We start from the raw sequence: 22569 nt of genomic DNA on the forward strand, positions 1-22569 counted from the left end.
GGGGGAATCCATCTCCAGGGCCCCAGCCGGTGTCAACAAGTAGAATGCTTTAGGAGAAGAGGTGACATTCGCTCAGCTGCTGAAGGACTTGTTGGCAGCAGATTGCGTTACTGTCACAGGCGCTAAGTTTTATTTTTGTAATACTGGTGGGTTCTGCTTGCAGGAGTTGATGGAGCAGATTTATGACAGCTGCTGGGCACAACAAATTAAGTTGACAGTGATGTATGGGAGCATTATGGCACGATGATCCTGCCATAGCTCGGCTGGACTTCTCTTGCTACATTTGGCTCTTGTTAGTATCTGTTAGGCTGCTCAGTAATGAAATGCCGTTGACTGACTCATGCCTCTCTTTTATTTCCCCTCTCCCTCTTTCTTTCTCTCCGTCCTGTCTGCTCCCTGTCATTGTTGTCTGACCCTGCTGTTTTATTCCTCCATTCCCAGACCCATCCGAATGCAAGCAAGCTGCCCTTGAAGGAATTCTTCACCTTTGATGACTACAGGTCAGTATTCAAAAGAAAATGTTAGGGAAGAAAATTTAGAAAACAATATCTTTTTTTAATACCAGTACAGTCATGTGCAATATTTCCTGCAGCATGCGTTTGAAGGTAGAAGCTTATTTTAAAAATATGGACCCCCACTGCAACTTGCAATCCATCTATTTCATCAAATGTCCCATCACCCAATTCCGAAGATGTAAAACATGTGGTTTTAAATGCTCTGAGAATTAGTGAAATACAGTACTTATAAAGAGCAATGATTTCAAAGTCCTCTTTCCTCAAAATGCAACTTTTTGTCTGATCTGAGGTTTAGCAGCATACAAAAATGCTGATTTTATGTTGTCAGAGGTTAGTGGGCAGCTGTTGGGTTTTGCAGTTCGCACGTTATCTGCTGGTGAAGCTTGACGTCAAGCTGAATGGTGGACCGACCAGAGAGGCAAAATGGTCCTTCGATGTTCTTGGAATCAAAGGAATACTTGGGGGACACCTTTGGAAAATGACTACAGATTTATCACAACTTGCCTTTCTCTTGAACACCAACCTTTTTTTTAAATAAGTAATTATGTCGGTACACGTTCTGCACTGGAGAACGCTGTTTCGTCAGGTTGTACTATAATCAGATGACAAATAAACTTGAACTAATAAAAGTGATCAGATATTGGAGATATCATCTCACATATATTAGTAGAGGAATTAGGGGATATGGGGAGAAGTCAGGTAGGTGAAGTTAGGTCATAAATTAGATCAGCCATGATCGTATTGAATGGTGGAGCAGGCTCGATGGGCTGTTTTTGACCTACTCCTGTTCCTGCTTCCTTTGTTCCTATTTAACCAGGTGATTGTTAACAATAGTTCCTTTGAATCTCCAGGACTATCCTGAGGGCAACCATTATTCCACTATTGGTCATGGATTGAGGCCTGCACTTTAACATTCTTATTGATAGTTATATATAGTTTTAGTTACAGAAATACAATGTATTAACGGACCCTTCCAACCCATGAGCCCACTTCACCCAATTATACCTATTTGACCAATTAAGCTACTAATCCTGTACATCTTTGGAATGTGGGAGGAAACCGGAGCACCCAGGGGAAACCCACATAGTGATGGGGTGAACCTCATAGTCAGCGTCGGATTTGAACTAGGGTCGCTGGCGTTATAATTGCGTCGTACTGACCACTGCGCTAAATATGTTGCCCTGATGTTGAAAGGTTATGTAAATACCAAATAGTTACACTCTTGACAAACGCTGGGTGTGAACAGCGTTATCCCATTACACTGGAGAACAAACTTTTTTCAAAAAGTCTGCTTCATGAAAAAAAAAATTGGGGATTATAGACGAACACAAAGATAGTTTCAGATTTGGTGTACCATGTTGGAAGTCGGAGAAACGTTAAATTAAATTATACTGAAGTCAGCATAATGATGCTGACACCTTGAACCTTGTTCAACTGACCTAATTTTTTTTTTTGCCGCTGGTTTTCGTTTGCACTCAGCCTCTCGGGTCAGTGTCCAACGATAGTTGGCCGGCATTGATGGATTCCAGTTGCCCTGATACTGCTTTTCCATGGTCGCAGTGTCCTGGTGAAACCCTGTTCGTCACTGACTGCACCAAGATCAGCAGGGAGGATGTCCAAATGCAAAGGCCGAAGTTGAATTTTCAATGACACTGCACTTCATGGCTTTGTCTGCTTGACAGGAAAAGTAGAAAAGTATGACAGGAAATCACCAAAACAGGTTATATCTTAAAAAAAGGTACACGCTAGGAAATTTTTATGGTGATTTTCCTGATCAGCTGCCCAAAATCTATAAAAACACCCAAAATTGTTCAGGAAGCAAAATTTTTGTTGTCCCATGTTATCTTTTGATTCCTTCACTATCAAAAAATTGTTAATTTTGGCCTTGACTATGCTCAATAAATGTATGTCCAAGATTTGTGACATATTCATTCTGATTTGGATTAAAGCTCCCAGAGTACAGAAATCTCTCCTGATGTAACCCTTTAACTAGAAATTCATTGTGCATCATTCTTTAGTAATCATGTACTGTTAAAGCTGATAGCTGAAGCACAAACGCTTTCTGCAGTGCAGAATGCGGCTTACAACCAGGTGATTGCCATCAACTGTATCTTCAGTCATAAAATGAGGACAAGTTCATCTTCAGGCTAGTGCAACTGATTGGCAGGCTGTTTAGTTCTCAACAACCAGTTTTAGTTTGCATTGTAGATCCTTTGATTTAGTGAATGAAGAGTGGCTAGGTGAACATACGCTGACTTAGTGTATAAGCACCTTAACCAGCGCTTCTTACACGGGCTGCCAAATACGTCCGAAAAATGATGAACACTAAGTATGATTTAAAAAACATTGGTGGGGTATGTCAGGAGATGAGTAACTGAAGGAAGATTCTTTAGAGGCTTCTGCAGGAAGGTTTATTTCTTAGTCATTCGTGAAAACATTGCCCCATATCCTGGACAATGCACATATTCATAAACACTCGGCTTTCCAATGTCCTAACTGCTGGTTTTCCCATTTTGTTACAGGTGGGCTGTTTCTTCAGTCATGACACGTCAGAACCAAATTCCTACCGAAGATGGTTCCCGGGTCACTTTGGCCCTGATACCTTTATGGGACATGTGTAATCACACCAATGGCTTGGTAAGTGAAAGTATCCATCATACACAACATGAAGGATTTAATTTTACATTTCAAATCTCTCTCAAAATAGAACATTCTGCCCTTCTACTTTCTGAAACCAGCTCATTGACACAATGTCATTCTTTCAACCAGTAAAGTCCGATAGCTGTCTGGTTTTTTTTTAACGTCCCCATTATTGCAGTCAACAATGATTTCTTTAGCAAATCAACGTGACCTGGCCCAAAGATATCTCTAAAATAGCTTAACCCCGGGCACAACCTCTTCAGGCAGAAGATACAGAAGTTGGAAATCCAGCACCTCCAGGTTCAAGAATAATTTCTTTCCAATGGCTATCGGACTTATGAATCTCCACTTATTTCAATAACCATGAAATATTCTAACACCTCAAAAAAGAACTGTTTGCACTATTGTAATGGCATCTTTTTCTTGTATAACGATAGCTGAATATCTGTTTATCTTTTATATTTATTATCTCTGTCTAATTCAATCTAATTTTTTTTCAAAAAATACCTGTTTGCCTGCAGCAAATAAAAATTTTGGTGCATATGTATATTGAACAATGTATATGACACTAAACTCATTATATCACATTACCAATCTGATACTGCAATCTCACCTACTTTTAATCGACACCGTCTCGTCGCTTAAAAAAGATGGGACCGATGCAGAGAAACCATTTCCTCTGATGAGGCACATAAGAATGAGATTTATAATTATAAAGTTAGGGCTAGGCATTTGGGAGAGTAATTGGTTAGCATTTCTTGACACCAAGAGCAGTATCAATCTGGTATTCTCCCTTCAGAAGGGTAGTGGATATGGGGAGAAATGAAGACTTCAGGACAAAGCATGATGAATTTCTCAGCGCCCTGAAACAAAGCCAAGAAACGAGATCATGTGCAACATTGTCAAATGGCAGAGCAGACTCAAGGGGATGCATAGGTTCTGTTTTCCGAAAGCAAGTGATAGAACTTGAATCTGGTCAGATGGTGCCAAGGTGGAAGGACTAACTGTTGGGATATCCAGCAGTTGTGCAAGGTGAATTGAGAGGGCAATGAGAAGTTAGAAGTCTCAGGCAAGGGATTTTGAGCCCGCAGGAAATCTTTGCTTGACAGGAAAGAGTGCCACCACATTCTACATCATTATCAAAGATATAACAGTACAGAATAGGAATGGGCCCTTCGGCCCACATATCCATACTGAGCAGGATGCCTAAATTAAACTGAGGCTCTGTACATTACACAGTTAAATCTGCATTTTCTGGAATTCAAGCTCCTGGCAGCCTCAAGCAACTGGCAAAAATATCGTGAAAAATAAATAAGTTAAAAAAAATACAAAAGTTTTAAATTGGCTCTCTCCTAGTGGTCAGTTCGCCAATCCATGCAACACGCAATCTCAAGCAACCAGAAAAATTCACTTAGAGCCATAGAACATTACAGCAGAGAAACAGGCCCCTTCGCCCTTCTAGTCTACCGATCCATTTTTTGCCTAGTCCCACTGACCTGCACCCAGTCCATAGCCTTCAATGCCCCTCCCATCCATGTACCTGTACCAATTTTTCTTAAATGTTAAATTTGAGCCTATGTTCACCACTTTAGCTGGCACCTCGATCCACACTCCCCCATTCACCTTTAATCTATGTCCTTTGGTTTGTATCTCACATACCCTCAGTGGGAAAAGCCAATCTACATTTACTCTATCTATCCCCCTCATAATTTTACATACCTCCATTGAAGCTCCCCTCATTCTTCTACTTTGGAAGGAATAAAGTCCTAACCTGTAACTCAGTTCCTGAAGTCCGGGCAACATCCTAATAAACCTTCTCTGCACTCTTTCCATCTTATTCATATCTTTCCTCTAGTTAGGTGACTAAAACTGCACACAATACTCCGAATTTGGCCCCACCAATGTCTTGTACAACATTACCATAACAGCCCAACTCCTCTACCCATCTACCAATTCCCATACGTGCCAGATACTGGGGCTTTTACTCTACTCATTCCTCTATTTCCTTCATGCTTGTGTGTCAAATATAAAATTAATATGTGTACTGAATATGTTTTTCATTATAAGAGGGTGACTGAGGAGATCAACAGAGTGAGTATTGAAAATTTGTCTTAAGAATACATAAAGTCCCATTTGATTTGTTTTTTGGAAGGAAAGCATATTTCATCCTCTGCCATTTTACACACACAAGTACTTTTAACTACCATGTAAATTATAAAAACTTGGGCGATCCCCTGCCTTCTGTCATACTTTGTGCTACTCTTGTGCACCTATTATACTTTCATCTTTTGCTTTTGTAGATCACAACTGGGTACAACCTGGAGGACGACAGGTGTGAATGCGTTGCTCTACAGGATTACAAGGCTGAAGATCAGGTAAGGAAGAAAATTATAGGTATCATATCTCTTGATAGAGAAAAGAAAAACCACATTAGCGTTATTCCATGACTGTAAAGGTAGTTGTAGGCAGGGAAAAAATGAAAAAAGTAGTTCTCACAGATGAGCAAGCAGAACTGCATTTATATGGCTGTATTAATAAATTTCACAGTGTGGCTGGACAGTGGTTCCCTTGGAACACAAATGCCAGAATAAACCATGTACGCCATATAGTCTATTTCAATATTGTGAATTCTACTGAAGAGATATTGGTTTCCATATTTGGGTCAGAACAACAGACTATCCTATTTTAGGTAATTGGTTGGATTTAAAAAAAATAATAAAACCTAAATTCTAGTCAAATTGGATGACTGAGACTTTACAATTAAAAAAAAACGATTACACCAGTTCCTTTCAGGCTTTAAATCTTAACCTTCACCCAATTATATATCTCTTCACTGTTTTTTCTTACTGGAACGTGCTACTATTTTGGAAATACTTTGCAGTTTTCGTACATTCACTGAAACATGCATTGAGGCGGGGTTAAACCCTGAACCACACAAATACACTTGAGAAATTCAGCAGGTCACACAGGAACCACAGGAAGTAAAAGGTAACCAACATTCTGGGGCCTGACGAAGGGCCCAGGCCCGAAATGTTGGCTGTCCTTTACTTCTCTGGATACTGCGGGACCTGCGGAGTTTCTCCAGCATTGTCTGTGGATTGTTTAAGGCCTTGTGAAAGTACAGTCTTTTCAAGATGAGCCCAACCTCTTCACGTCACCAGAATGAGGTCATGAAGTGAAGGTGTGGCGGGATAGCAAGGAAATGTTACCCAATAAAGCATATTGTAGCCATTTCATTAAATGAAAGGATGCAGGTGTCTATTGGCAAATATTATTATGGAAGAATGGTCTTTTTGTGGAATGTTTGAGTTGCTAGCTGATGCATTAAAGTGCATTGGCACAACGAAGTGCGAGCAGCATCTGCAATATATTGCTAATCACCATCTAATTAACAAATCAATTAAAAAGTATTTCAACTTTGTTAGATCTTGTTAATCAATGCAGTGTAAAGATCCTCAGCAACTTCCTAATGTTAATATGTTCTTGTCGAGTTAGGAGTGGCATAGTTAACATAGGAGTTACCACAATGCTATTGCAGTGCCAGTGACACCGGTTTGAATTTGCTGGCCGTAAGGAGTTTGTACATTCTTCCTGTGACCATGCTCCAAAGATGAATAGGGTTAGAATAGTTAATTGGTTACAGGGGTGTATTTTGGCGGTACCTGCTCATGGGCCGGAAGGGTCTGTTACCATGCTGTAGCTCTAAATTAAAAATTAAAATAATCAAATCTAAATTAAGAACACTCTGTGTATGATCATTTTAAGGAGATGGGAACCTTAAGTTTTAAATTTCTTACGAACATTGAGCTTATCTCTAAATGATACTGTGATATGACCATCAGGGTTGGCAGGTGGACTCAGCTTCAAAGTCCCACAAAATAGAGAGCCCCTCTAATGGTGCAGCACTCACTGAGTTCTGCCCTGAAGTGTTAACCTGGAGAACGATCGCATATTTCTCTGATTAAAGGTGATACTCCCCATCGCTGAGAAAGTCCAAATATTAAAGCATAAGTTTTGTGGGGAAGAGAGGGAAGATCAGAATCTGTCCATCCCTATTGGAATGAAACACGAAAGTCAGCAAACATTGTGATTGTAGCAAAATCACAAAATTGCTGGAGGAACTCAGCAGGCCACACAGTGTCCAGAGGAGGTAAAGATACTTTACCAACGTTTACCTCCTCTGAACGCAGCTTGACCTGCAGAGTTCCTCTAGTAATTTTGTGCTTTTACTATGGTCCATCCCTATTGTTGCTTTGCTCATTTTTGTTTAAATTTTTTTTTCCCTTAGATGGTGGAAATGCTTTTTCTTTCTTTCTTGTTGGACTTTTACGTCTCTGGGGAAAAGGGTTGAAAATATAACGGATCCTTGAATCATTTTGAAAAGTGGGCAAAGTCAAGACTGCTAAAGCTCTCATTCAGAGCCACTCTCTCTGTACACTATTTCACTCTACACCGTAAACCGTGAGCGTGAGTTGTACGGTTGCAGATAATCTGTGCTCGACTTAACACAGAATTTGGCAATCTTTCAGATCTACATTTTCTATGGGACTCGATCCAATGCTGAGTTTGTGATACACAATGGATTTTTCTTCAATGATAACTCTCACGATAGAGTGAAGATAAAACTGGGAGTGAGTAAAAGTGACAGACTCTACGCAATGAAAGCAGAAGTTTTAGCACGTGCTGGTATCCCAACGTAAGTAATGTGCAAAGGGTTTTGTCTCTGTCTTGCCTTCATGGGCTCCTTCAACCCACCGTACCCGCACTGACTATCAATCCCTTCACTCCAATCTATTCATAGAAATTCACGGCATGGAGGCAGGCCTTTCAGCCTTGAACATTAGAACACAGAAACAGGTCCTTCAGCCCTTCCAGTATGTTCCAAACTATTTTTGTGCCTAGTTACACTGCCCTCCACACCTCTCCCATCTACGTATGTACCTGTCCAAATTCTTCTTAAATGTTAAAATTGAGCCTACTGCACCACTTCAGCTGTCAGCTCGTTCCACACTCCCACCACTCTCTGCGTGAAGAAGTTGCCCCTAAACTTTTCCCCTTTCACCCTTAACCCAGTCCTCTGGTTTGTATCTCACCCACCCTCTGGAAAAAGCCGACCTACATTTACTCTGTCTATCCCCCTCGTAATTTTAAATACCTCTATCAAATCTCCCCTCATTCTTCTATGCTCCTAATCTGTTTAGCCTTTCCCTGTAACTCAGTTCCTGAAGTCTGGGCAACATTCCAGCAAATCGTCTCTGCACTCTTTCAATCTTATTGATATCTTTCTTGGAGTTAGTTATTGAGTTATCCATGCTGACCCACTTGTCTTAAGCTAGACCCATTTGTTTGCATTTGGCCCATGGCCCATTACCCTTCAAATCCTTCCAAAAGAGGCAAACGAGTGATCTACAGGTGCTGGAGAAACTCAGCAGGTTACACAGCAAAACACAATCAACATTTCAGGCCTGTACCCTTCTTCAGGAGTGCCGAAAATCAGGAAGGTGCCCATATAACAAGATGGTGGGAGAAAGGAGGGGAAGGAGAAGGAACACAGGTAGATGCAGGTGGGAGAGGAAATTGGGTGTAATTGGGTGACACAGCTTTCATGGGCTGGAAGGGCGTTCTAACATGCCATATCGTTAAAATTAAAAAAATTAAAATTAGATGGAACTAGCCCAGAATGCCTCCTTGTTCAGCATGGACACGTTAGGTCAGAGGGCCTGTTTTGTGTTGTGTGTCTATGAATTCCTTACATTCAGTAAATAAGAAGATCTATTTCCCTTTGTAAGGAAGCCAATAAATGCAGTACTAGATTTAAAATAATTGATCCAAGTTTCCATGAGCAAGAATGTGGTAATTGGACCTCGCTGAGAGAAAAGGTAGTGAATTCGCATACACTTAGCATGTGGATGGACATTACATTTGCACAACTGTCAAGAACAGTCTGACTAACTCTTTCTCAGCTGGCGTAGACACCATGAGCAGAATTAGCTGCTTCTGTGCCATAAACATAAATTAATTCCATGATTCAGAGCTAATTTATTAGCTGAAAAAGGCTGAATTTGCTTCCATTAATAAAAGTAAATTGGGAAGGAAATCGCATGACACTATTACAGCGCCAGTGACCTGGGACCGAATCCAGCGCTGTCTGCAAGGAGTTGGTATGTTTTCCCTCTGTCTGTGTGGGTTTCCTCCAGGTGTTCCTCCCACCTTCCAAAGAAGCACAAGGTTAGTAGGGTAATTGGTCACATGAGTGTAATTGGGTGATGTGGGCTGGATGAGCCAGATACCGTGCTGTGTCTCTAAATTTAAAAAAAAATTGAGGTAATGAAGACTTTCTTTATTATATTACCATCTAAGTAGATGCAGGAGGCTTTGGCATGATTAATGCAGGACTTCCATGGACTGACTAGCTGCATTTCTAACCACCATGCACTCATTACCCCTCCCAGTCCCCAAGCTGAAGATGCAGTCTGGGTCTCAATGCCAGGCAAAGGCGACAAAGACTTGTTTGATTCCTAAAACCTCCAGTGAGTTAAATTGGCCAGCATAAGTAAAATGTCTTTGCTTTTCCTGACATTGGTGTTCATTTTTTTTGTGCCCTCTCTCTTTTGGATTCTTTATCACTACCAAGTAAACCAATAAATAAAGCATATACAATGAGCCCTCCAAAATGATGCAGGTTTGGTGGGATTCCCAAAGACAACATTATAGAGATGAAACTTAAAGGTGAATCAACCATGTCTTTTTCTTCTCATTGATCAGAGCATTAATGGAGTCAATTGTCCTGGTTCCCCTAACATCAAGTTTTGATATCAGTTCTGGTTCAGTTAAATTTAATAGTTTTACAGCTACCCTCAATTTAATAACGTACAGACCTATCACCAATGTATATAGTTATAGAATCTAGAGTGTAATGACTATGCTTACAGCGATTGGCTGAGAGCTTAGCCACACCTACTGTCTGGGCCTTAAAGGGTTGTGTCCCTAGCCAGGTCGGATAATTCCGGACTGGTCGGCCACCTGTGAAGAGCTGCAGTCTTTTGCTAATAAAAGCCTTGGTTTGGATCAACAAGTCTTTGGTTCTTTCGACAAGCTCTACAATTTTATTAGCAAAAAGAATTTTTAAAAAAAGAAATGGAGCATCTGACTCGGCCAGAAGAAGTTGACATCGACCCACAGTCAGCTACAGCCTTCAAAGCCTTTAAGTTCTGGCTGATGAACTTTGAAAACTTCCTAAGGGTCATTGAGGTGGAGGAGGATAACCAGCGTCTAACAGCATTGCTGTCTATGGTGTCCTTGAGAGACTACGAGAACATCCAGGATGAGCCATAAAGGTACTGAACGAACTATACGATCAACCAATGAACAGAGTTCATGCCCGGCTCATGCTTGCATCGAGGAAGCAACAGCCCGGCGAGTCCAGCAGGGCATGTTTACAAGTAGTCAAGGCGTTGGGCAAGGACTGTAACTGTGTGGACAAAACTGCTGCCAAGATCACAAACGATCTCGTCCGGGATGCCTAAGTGGCCGGGCTCCGATCGAACGAAGTGAGGCTGCGCTTGCTCGAACAAGGGGTAGAAAAACTAGAGGACATGGCCCGTATTGCAATCAAAATGGAGGATGCAGCCTTAAAGTCAAACGAGTTCTCTAGGGACTGGACCCCACGTTCTGATGTGAATAGAGTGCCTTTCTACCCTACCACCCCCCAAGATACTGACGGCCTGTCGGCTGCTGCTACACTGCCCCCAGCGAACCCAAAATGTTATTTCTGCGGGAGGGACAAGCACAGCAGGTTCCAGTGCACAGCAAGAACAGCCAAGTGCCAGAAGTGCCTTAAAAACGGCCACTTTGCTGCAGTCTGTAGGTCTAAAATGGCCGCTGGCAAACACAGTGCCTCGTGTGAAGCCCAACCGCCACTATCCCATTCAAACTCGTCTTCCCCAGAGTTCTCGTCCAATGAGAGCGAGGGCTCCCCTGCACGGTAACGCCTGACATCACGGAGACACCGAACCCGGAAGGGGCAGCCCACCCTCGCAACCATGATGTTGGCCCGCCTCTCGACCCCGTTTGGAACACTCGACCCGGCCTCGTACCCGACTGTAGAGCTCGCTATTGCCACAGCCACGACCACCCCCAGGGCCGACGCTACCGCTGCTGCTGCCACAGCCACCCCCGGAGATGATGCTACCGCTGCTCGCTCCACTGCTGCCGCTGCCCACGCCGCCGCCGGAGCGGCCACCGCGACCAACTGGGGACCCGCCGCGGCCAACCAGGTACTCGCCCTAGCGTCCATTGCTGACGACTGCTGGGGCCCGACCGCCGCGACTGACGCTCTTCCCACCGCTAACCGCGAGCAACAACCCCCACTACTTACCGAATCATGGGTCCTCTACCGGCATCACCTACGGCTCCTAGAACGCTTCTACCAGCGTTGTCTCCGCTCCATCCTCAATATTCATTGGAGCGAATTCATCACCAACATCGAAGTACTCAAGATGGCAGAGGCCGACAGCATCGAATCCATGGTGCTGAAGATCCAACTGCACTGGGTAGGTCACGTCTCCAGAATGGAGGACCATCGCCTTCCCAAGATCGTGTTATATGGTGAGCTCTCCACTGGCCACCGAGACATAGGTGCACCAAAGAAGAGGTACAAGGACTGCCTAAAGAAATCTCTTGGTGCCTGCCACATTGACCACTGCCAGTGGGCTGATCTCGCCTCCAACCGTGCATCTTGGCACCTCACCATTCAGCGGGCAGCAACCTCCTTTGAAGAAGACTGCAGAGCCCACCTCACTGACAAAAGAAAAAGGAGGAAACCCCAACACCCAGCCCCAACCCACCAATTTTCCCTTGCAACCGCTGCCACCGTGCCTGCCTGTCCCGCATCGGACTTGTCAGCCACAAACGAGCCTGCAGCTGACGTGGACATTACCCCTCCATCAATCTTCGTCCGTGAAGCCAAGCCAAAGAAAAGAAAAAGAGGTCAAAGAGAAATGTGTGTCTCTGTTTACATAGAGACATCAACTAAAATGTATTTGGAGTTCAGACCCAGGAGAAGTTATCCAGGATAAAAATGAGTCTACTGTAGTCAAAATTTCTTTTAATCTCAAACCCACATTGTATAATCCTTGACATGTTAGAGAGTCATCGTTGCTCTCTGATACAAGGGAGATTTTCCTGTGAACAAGTTTCAGCATGGCTTCTGCCAACTCAAGGAGAAACCACCTTATTTGACATGTTTGTCCTGTACTTCATGATTACTCCACTACAGAACACTGCTGCTTTTCGTGGTAGTTTTTTAGATCAAATCGTTACCCTCATTTCTCTCCTCACTCACTGTTTCGAGCAGTCTTGGGATATCCCACTTTTTGTTGACTGTCACTGTCAAACAAAATCAAATTCATCGTCCAGTTAAAGACAACTGCAATCTTTTTTTTAAAATTTAGACCAACCTTCCAGCCCATGAGTCCGTGCTGCCCAAAATACCCCAATTAACCTACAATTTCCCCCTCCCCCCCACCCCCCGTGCATTTTGGAGGGTGGGAGAAAACTGGAGCACCTGGTGGAAACCCATGCAGACACAGGGAGAATGTACAAACTCCTTACAGACAGCATCAGATTCGAACCCCAGTCGCTGGTGGTGTAGTAACATTGCACTAACCACTCTGCCCGTAACCTGGAGGAAAGAGTAGAAAGTAAAAAGAAATGACCCAGAAGATTAACAATGAGTAATCCCTGGGTTAATTTTAGACTTTTTCAATTGCCGGAGCAGAACATACCCTCACAGTGAGAGTTCAGTTACTAACATAGAGGATGTATTCGATTGCACGTTATTAATGAAGCCAAATCATATTCCTATCTGTTACTGTACATACTCGTAATAGTCGACACCATATAAAAGTTGCCCTCTCCCCCACCACCTCAAACTTTGGCACCAAAATCTTGTATTTTTCATATATTGCGTGTAGAAGTCAACCCCATCTCTTCCCCACCCCATTTACGTGCATGACCACCCACCCTTCCGAGACTTACCACCTGGTCTCACCCGCCCATCCAAAGACCCGACGCCCTGAACACAGAATTATCACCCCGTCCTGCCCACCCATTGAGCTCCCGACATCTCGAATGAGGTAGTCAAAAGTAGAATGCATGTAATGGTAGATCCCTTAAATTTTACCCTAAAAATTGGTCCGCAATAGTTGATTGTTGCACAAGAATATACGGTAATTTAAATAGCTAAGCTGTCTGCTCTTTTGGGATTTTGTATGGTGGTACTTTATTGTGAACTGCAACAGTGGAAATCTTACTCCATTCTATAGAATGTAAAACAGTGCCGCATCACAACAGGCCCTTTGGCATGTGATGACTGCTCTGAGCACAATGCCAAATTAAATTAAATCTGTTCTGCCTGCACATGATCCGTAGTCCTCCATTCTCAGCATATTACAGAAGCTTAATCAGAATCTGCCCATCTTGGGTGCCATTAAATGCTTGTTGAAGCTGATGAGATGAATTAAAAGAATTGACTAAATCATGATGTGTGTGTTCTCTGTAAAAGCACAAGGCTGGAGAAACTCAGCAGGTCAGACAGTGTACTTTATAGAGCAAACATAAAGATATTTATGATGAAAGGCTAAAGCCTGAAATATGGGTTACATCCACTGTTTGATCTGCCGAGTTTCTCCAGCATTGTGTTTTTACTTCAATCACTGTGTCTGCAGGCTTTTGTGTTTTACACCTATGTTCTTCTCTCAGGTCCAGTGTGTTTGCTCTGCATTGCAGCGAGCCGCCAATCTCAGCCCAGCTGTTGGCCTTCCTGCGTGTCTTCTGCATGACTGAAGGTAAAAACCTCACTTCTGTCATATCCAGCATGGGGGGAGGGGTTTGGATGATTGGTGTGTCCTGGATTTTAATAAGATTAGTCGAGTCAGAGAGGGAAACAGACTCTTGTTCCCACTGATTCCATGCTAAGCGCCAAGCAACCATGATTACACACTTGTCCAATTCATCTTTCACCTCTGCACCAAGAGCTCTATTATATCACTGTTATCCTTCACATATTCCAGCAATAGCAGCTTTGTCTCCACTTACAGCCCCTCCTGGCCATCTCCTCCACACCCATATTGGCTCATCTTCCTCCACCCCCTTTACCCCACTTCTCTCTCCCATTGTCTAGCACCTTCCAGTCAAATGCCTCCGCCCCCATCCTTCACCCCTCCCTGGTTCACCAACCCTCCCACCCAGTCCTCACTATATTGGCTGTCTCCCCCTCTGCCCTCTCAGCTTTGAGGAAGCAATCCGAACTTGACTGTGTATTTCACCCACTGACGCTGCTCATCTTGCTAAGTTCTCCAGCGGCTTGTTTTCTGCTCCAGGTTCCAGAATCTCCGGTCTCATGTATCTCTGTGTTTACACTCAACCCATCATCACCTATTTTATTCTTCCCACAAGGGCGACACGATTAGTGCAGTGGTTGGTGCTATGCCATTACAGTGACACTGACCCCAGGTTCGTATTTGCCAATGTCATAACAAGTCTGTGTGTTCTCCTCATGACCCTCCCGTCCTCCAAAAATGTGCAAGGTTTGAAGGTCAATTGGTGTATTTGGGCAGCGCAGGCTCATGTGGTGGAAGGGCCTGCTACCGTGCTGTAACTCTAAATTAAAATTTAATGAACTCCTATCAATTTCCACCCCACAACTCCTCCTCTCCACTGACCTCCCAGGTTCTACCATTCATCCATATTTTACCGTAATCAATATTAATCCACACTATTGGGACGTGTGAGGAAACTGAAGCCCCTGGGGCCACTGGGAGAACATGCAAACTCCTCACAGACAGCACCAGAGATTAGAATTGAACCCTGATCTGTGACCAGGGGAGGCAGCAGCTGCACCACCGTGCTCCCCAGATAGGAGGCAGTAATCTGGAAAACCCAACTTGCCTCTCTTGTAGTACAAAAGAAATATGAATAGGTCAGTATGGATTCCTGAAGTGAGATCAATCCTGAAAGAACCCTTATGATTGACACCATTGGCAAGGTAGTGAACGTGCTGCTGGCAATCCTTTGTGGACATTAGCAAGTATTCACTCTTCAGGAAGTAGAACAGTGCCCTGGCTCTCTCTCGTCTTTTCATTCTCATAATTTACTTCAGTTATCAATGACTATCTTTTGCTATTTCTCAGACTAACCTAAGAAGGGTCAGCATGAAGGATGGCAAATTCTTTTATTTATTGCCTTTACTGTAATTGTTAAAAGGCTCCTTTGATTTGTCACTCAGATGTATTGAGAACTGCTATTAATATTGTCATTTCTTCTGCTAGTATTATCTCTTTTTCAAGTAAAAAGCTGTAAAGGGATTTGAGTAACCTGTTCTTTATTCATGGGCTGATTTTTATTCTTCTTTTCCTCTAATTTTGGATTCCGCTTGATAAATTAGTTGTACTGTACCTGTACCTGAATGGCAGAGCCTATGTTTATATTTACTTTTAAAGAAGGGGGGGGGGAGCAGGTAGATTCCTCCTTTGTCAGTGATTCTACGCTTCACAGTAAATCGCAATATCTATCAAGGGGGGGGAAACAAGATATTCACTGACCATATTGATGTGTGGGCAGCAGGTTTGGTGGGGCAGGTAAGATTTTCCCTATCTGCTAGTTACATAGTTACTTTGTGAAAGTGACATTCACTTTGTGATGCGCATTCATAAATGCTTGCTGTTTTGACTGTTTGCCTTTCCCAATTCAAGGTTGCAAAGGTTAGCTGGAAATGCCCTCTAATTATGAACAAGGATTTCCCCATAAGTCTGATCTGCTCATCCATCTAGCATGTGGTTTCACTATGTCAGTCTTCACTTGATGGTAAAGGGTGGTTCTCTCATAACCATCAGCCTGTGTGTGCTTTTATCCCATCCATGGCCCAGCCACTCCCATTTCATTTAGCCCCCCCCCTCCCCTCCCCAACTGAGATCTGTGCTTCTATTGCCAGCATTGACATAAAGCATAGAAACTAGGCCCTTTGGCCCAACATCCTTGCTGACCAAGGTAGTCCCTATGTTCACCCAATTCCCTTTAAACTTTTCCAATCCACTTACCTGTCTGAACGCCTTCTGAACATTATAATTCTCCCCACTTCTACCACTTCCTCTGGTAGCTTTCTTGATAGCCCACCACCCTCTGTGGGAAGAAAGTCTCCCTCAGGCCCTTTTTAAATCTTTCCCCTATCACCTGAAATCTATGCCTTCGGATTTTAGATTCCCCCCTCATTTTCCTAAATTCTTATGAATACAAGCCAAGAGTTGTCAAACTCTCCCCTTTCATTCCCAGAATCATCCTAGTGAACCTCCTTTGAATCCTCCCCAACATAGCACAGCTCTTCTTAAATGAGGAGCCCAAAACTGCTCACAATGGTCCAGGTGAGGTCTCACCAGTGCCTTCTAAAGGCTCAACATCGCATCCCTGCTCTTATATTCTATTCCTCTTGGGAATATCCTGGGAAAAAGGCATTTGCTAATTTCCTTATCTATACCCATATGTTTTAATGAATAATAACCACATATGGACCAACAGCATCAGGAAAAAGAAGTAATTAATAATCAGATATTTGGTAAGTAGTTTGTTCACCTCTCTGGTCAACCCTTGTTATTAGCATACAGCTGCCTTCAGGTATCGAGGATCCAACGAGGGAGGTCAGAGCCCAGTGGATTTGTGGAGTCAGAATGTAAAATAAAATTGAAATTAAATAGAAATTTCCACACAGGGGAAAACCTTGTTTTGCTTGCTATTCAGGCAAGTCAACCCATACTTAAGTACCACAGGTACAACAATCATAAAACGAAAGTACAGCAAACAGTCAGGCTGTCGTGTTACTAGGAGAGAGGAGGGGGCTGGTGGGAGAGATGTTGCCCTATGTGTTCGGGAAGCAAACTCGCAGGGCAACATCTGTGAGTTGATCCTGATCCTCCACTCTTTGTACGCAGCTGAGGGCATTTCCTTGTTCATAACAGTTAACGTCTGGTTTACAGAATGAAAGGATCAGTGGTTGTTTCAGCCCAAATTAATCCTGCATTGTGACTTGTAAGAACACAGTGCTGGAGAAACTCAGCTGGTCAAACAGTTTATGTAGCAAAAATAAAGATACATAATCAATGTGTCAGGCTTGAGCCCTTCAAGATATGAACAAATGTCAGCAGGCGCCCGAACAAAATGGTAGGGGGAGAGGAGCACAGCCCCACTGACAAGAAGCAACAAGCAGGGGGAGGAGTGATCTCTCTGTGAATGAAGAGGGAAGGGAGTGGAGAGCTGGAGGAAAGAAGAGGAAGGGAGGGAGAACAGAGTGTAGGCTAGGAGAAACTGGATAAGACAATGTTAATTCCATCTGTTTGGAGAGTGTCCAGACGACATTGTGACTGTCAGTTGTTAATCTCCACAATGAATAATCAAAGAACTTAATTTTATACCGGGCACTGGGCATGCAACTTGTCCCTTCCTTAGAAACCAGGCAGCACACTCCTCATTGGAAACCTGTGCACATTTCCTGTATATTTTTTGGGGAGGGAGCTCAGTGGGCTCCATTGTTCTGATCTATATCCTTTAATCAGTCTTATTCCATTTACCAAGCTCTTCATGTGAGAAGGTTTTGTGTAGCTAAGTCAGAGTGTTCCTCCCCTACCCACTGAAAACCCCACCACCTCTTCATTTGTTCACTAAGCTGCGATAAAGATCATTAACTTTCAGCAATTGTGGTGCAATTTTACCCATTTATACAGTCATGTGTGGAATTTTGTTTACATTTTAACACAGCTCTAACACTACAATGGTGATAACCATTGTGTAAATTTGATGGTTGAAAATCTTGTAAATACTTGATGGATCACACAATTGCAAGAGTTGTTTAGAGACGCGAGCGTCTGCAGTTTCTGAAACCGGAGAGAGAGGGGGAAAAAAAGAGCTGCAGGAGAAACTCAGCAAGTCCATCAAGAGCTGGCAGGTTACAAATAGATCCAGGTGAGGAGAAGGTAGAGTAAGGTGGGGGAGGGAGGGTAGAGATAGTAACAAAGGTTGGGAGGTAGTAAAGCTTTGCTTATTATGGAATCTGGTAAGAAAGGAAGGGGAGGGAGGGGTCAATATCATGGGCAGATGGGAACAATGGAGGGAGGAGATAGGGGGTGCAGTGGGAAGATGGGCAGATGTAGTAGATGGAGGAGGGGAGCCATCAAACAAGGTATCCTATTGGAGCTTTTAGTATAGTGTATAAAAATTATATCTGCTGTGAAAATGTGTATTTTTTTTATTTTAAAGATAATGTTGAATGGGAATGGAAAACCACTCTGAGTTTGACTAATTGCTGATCATGAGGAACTTTCTCAATACCTTTTGTAAATCTGAGGTGTTACTGCCTCAAAGAAACCAAGGAAGTTAGCTTGATGGGGTCTTTGCCTCTGGTTTCACATTAGTTATGATTCACCTACTGAGCCTCTCTCAGCATTCACTCAAATGGGGAAGATAATCGTCTTGACCCTATTTACCAATCATTATCTTCATTGCTCCACCAACAAAAGAGACTTTTCATGTTAAAAATCTCAAAGAACTCAGTGCCCATTGTTTTGTGGAAAACAATTTACAGATTTCCTTTACATAGAAAAAATTGCTTCCTATTTTCACTCCCATGGACCTTAAGTTAATAACCAATGAAAACTCCTTTGAAATGTTTTCTTTTTTCAATATCTCAATATCATAGGTCACCATTGGATTTCCCTTAAAATATTGGGAAAAGCGGAATAATTAAGTGGAATGTGATGGGAATTAATTCTAACTGTGCTCATCTGAATTAAATAACATAAAATGCTTGAAATACTCTGCAAGTCACACCGCATCTGTGGGAAGAGAAGCAGAGTCAACGTTTCAGGTCGAACAGCATTCATCAGAATTTGGAAAGAGAGAAAAGAAGCGTTAGGGTGACCATAGGGAAAAGCAAGGTTAGCCAGTGAATGGGAGCACAGAATCATATCAGACAAAAACAAGATTCTTTTCTGAGTTTGTCTTATTTGCCTGCGTTTGGCCCACCCCTCACCCTCCTTTGCTCCTGTCTCAGCCTGTCTTGTCTTTATAACATTCCCCCTCCAACATCCTTGTGAATCTATTCTGATTAAGCTTAAATGCATCCTTCCCAAAGCATGGCAACCAAAACAAGCCACAATATTGCAGGTACACTTCATCCAACATCTCGCATCAGTGTAATATGATGCCCAAACACCCCTTCTGATGAAGGCAAGTGTGCCAAACATGGCCTCCACCATCTTGTGGACTTGTATCGCCACGCTTTTGGAAGTATATTCAAAATTTGATTCCTTTATTGTCGTATAAAAGTATAGAACATGTAATTATAGAAAATTGCCTTCTGCCTGCCTTAAAGCTGACAAAGGGATGCCATTAGGTTCACCCTGTGCCCCTTACAGTACAGAATCCCTTCATCACTGAGTATTCGTGGATTCACCCAGAACACTTCCGCATCCTCTGCAGCCGCACAGTTCAAACCATCGGCAAGCTGAGTTCCAGATCTAAACCTCCAACATGATCAGCTCCCGTGGGGCTTCAGGACCCCTTCTTGACCTCAGCACCCTCTCAAATACTGATCCAATACCTGGTTCCCATGAGCCAGTCTCCAGCAGCCACCAGCTCGTGCAGGCCCCCTAACCACAAGTCACCCGCATCCTGCGTGGGTTCCTCAGACGCTGAGCACCTCGCTGGACTGCAGCCGCAGCCACCGTCCTGTATGGTCATCTCCTCTGCTTCTGCTTCTCAATAGTGGGTGTTCTCCCTGTTCTGGTGCATCAGTTCGTTGCTTCCCGGAATCTGCAACCCCTCATGGCCACTGCCAAGCACAAATACCGCTCTCTTGTGCACAGACCTCCGTGGGTTGCAGAATTTTATTTATAAACACCTTTGGCTCCTTTAACAAGCTGTTGAAAGCCTATAAGGTGCCGCTGGAATTAGGACCCTCTTCCGTGTCTGCACCTGTGGCAGTGCTACTGTTCCAGGAACTCCAGCAGCACCACCAATTTTTTGTACCCCTAGGTCTCTCCATTTTATAACACTCTCCCGGGCTTGTGTGCATTCTGCCCTGGATCAACTTCCCAAAATGCTTTTCTTGAGTTAAAATGTATCTTCCATTCCTTTGGCCATTTTCTCAGTTGATCCCTATCTTCTTGTAACATAAGACAACCTTCCTTGCTGTCCATCACATCACCAATTTTGGTGACACCTGCAAACTCAGTAATCAAACCATCAAAGTTCATATCCAAATCTTTTATTTATATATACAATATATTGTGTATTACATATATAGACACACACATACACACAACCATACATACACACACATACTTATACATACACATACATACATATACACACATACACACACATACATTCACATACATACATATAGAGATACACACATACATATTCATGCACATACATACACACATACATATACAAACACATACATACATAGATATATACATATACATACACATCTTCTTTCTTTGGCTTGGCTTCGCGGACGAAGATTTATGGAGGGGTAAATGTCCACGTCAGCTGCAGGCTCGTTTGTGGCTGACAAGTCCGATGCGGGACAGGCAGACATGGTTGCAGCGGTTGCAGGGGAAAATTGGTTGGTTGGGGTTGGGTGTTGGGTTTTTCCTCCTTTGTCTTTTGTCAGTGAGGTGGGCTCTGTGGTCTTCTTCAAAGGAGGTTGCTGCCCGCCGAAGGTTGCTGCCCGCCGAACTGTGAGGCGCCAAGATGCACGGTTGGAGGCAATATCAGCCCACTGGCGGTGGTCAATGTGGCAGGCACCAAGAGATTTCTTTAGGCAGTCCTTGTACCTCTTCTTTGGTGCACCTCTGACACGATGGCCAGTGGAGAGCTCGCCATATAACACGATCTTGGGGAGGCGATGGTCCTCCATTCTGGAGACGTGACCTACCCAGCGCAGTTGGGTCTTCAGCACCATGGATTCGATGCTTGCGGACTCTGCCAGCTCGAGTACTTCGATGTTGGTGATGAAGTCATTCCAATGAATGTTGAGGATGGAGCGGAGACAGCGCTGATGGAAGCGTTCTAGGAGCCGTAGGTGATGCCGGTAGAGGACCCATGATTCGGAGCCGAACAGGAGCATGGGTATGACAACGGCTCTGTACACGCTGATCTTTGTGTGTTTCTTCAGGTGGTTGTTTTTCCAGGCTCTTTTGTGTAGTCTTCCAAAGGCGCTATTTACCTTGGCGAGTCTGTTGTCTATCTCTTTGTCAATCCTTGCATCAGATGAAATGGTGCAGCCGAAGTAGGTAAACTGGTTGACCATTTTGAGTTCTGTGTGCCTGATGGAGATGTGAGGGGGCTGGTAGTCATGGTGGGGAGCTGGCTGATGGAGGACCTCAGTTTTCTTCAGGCCAAACATTTTGGCAGTTTCCACAAAACAGGACGTCATGCGCTGGAGAGCTGGCTCTGAATGGGCAACTAAAGTGGCATCGTCTGCAAAGAGTAGTTCACAGACAAGTTGCTCTTGTGTCTTGGTGTGAGCTTGCAGGCGCCTCAGATTGAAGAGACTGCCATCCGTGCGGTACCGGATGTAAACAGCGTCTTCATTGTTGAGGTCTTTCATGGCTTGTTTCAGCAACATGCTGAAGAAGATAGTAAAGAGGGTTGGTGCGAGGACTCAGCCTTGCTTCACGCCGTTGTCAATGGAGAAGGGTTCGGAGAGCTCATTTCTGTATCTGACCCGACCTTGTTGGTTTTCGTGCAGTTGGATAAACATGTTGAGGAACTTGGGAGGGCATCCGAGGCGCACTAGTATTTGCCAAAGCCCTTTACTGCTCACGGTGTCAAAGGCTTTGGTGAGGTCAACAAAGATGATGTAGAGTCCTTTGTTTTGTTCTCTGCACTTTTCTTGGAGCAAAGACCATGTCAGTAGTTCCTCTGTTTGTGCGAAAGCCGCACTGTGATTCTGGGAGAACATTCTCGGCGACACTAGGTATTAGTCTATTAAGGAGAATCCTAGCGTACATACATACATACATACACACATACATACACATACATGCATACATACATATACACAGATACATACACACATATACATACACACACATACGTACTTATACATATATGGGGACTCAGCACTGATCTCTTGTAAGAGAGTGAAAACAGACATGAGTTACAAAATGGTGAGCAGACCAGGCTGGGCATGTGCCTAACTTCCAGAAAGAGAAACCAAGGAAGAGAAAAAAAACCCAGAACAAGTTGAGCATATAGATAACTGATACAGACAAAGACTAAAGTTGTCGGATTCAATATTGAATCCAGAAGGCTATAATGTGCCCAGGCAGAAGTTGAGGTGCTGTTCCTCAGCCTT

The 22569-nt window shown here is 43.5% G+C and overlaps 1 protein-coding gene across 8 annotated transcripts in view; it reads left to right on the forward strand.

Annotated features, from left to right (window-relative positions):
• setd3 (SET domain containing 3, actin histidine methyltransferase) overlaps positions 1–22569 on the forward strand; it is a 156986-nt gene that overhangs the window by 128522 nt on the left and 5895 nt on the right. For all 8 annotated transcript variants that reach the window (XM_069916142.1, XM_069916147.1, XM_069916144.1 and 5 more), the window contains 5 exons: positions 442–500; positions 3038–3152; positions 5456–5530; positions 7685–7851; positions 13917–14002. In XM_069916142.1, coding sequence (XP_069772243.1) covers positions 442–500; positions 3038–3152; positions 5456–5530; positions 7685–7851; positions 13917–14002 — 502 coding nt within the window. The remainder of the gene's footprint in view (positions 1–441; positions 501–3037; positions 3153–5455; positions 5531–7684; positions 7852–13916; positions 14003–22569) is intronic.

Source organism: Narcine bancroftii, chromosome 2 (genome assembly GCF_036971445.1).
Source record: "Narcine bancroftii isolate sNarBan1 chromosome 2, sNarBan1.hap1, whole genome shotgun sequence".
In the NCBI taxonomy this organism is placed as follows: Eukaryota; Metazoa; Chordata; class Chondrichthyes; order Torpediniformes; family Narcinidae; genus Narcine; species Narcine bancroftii.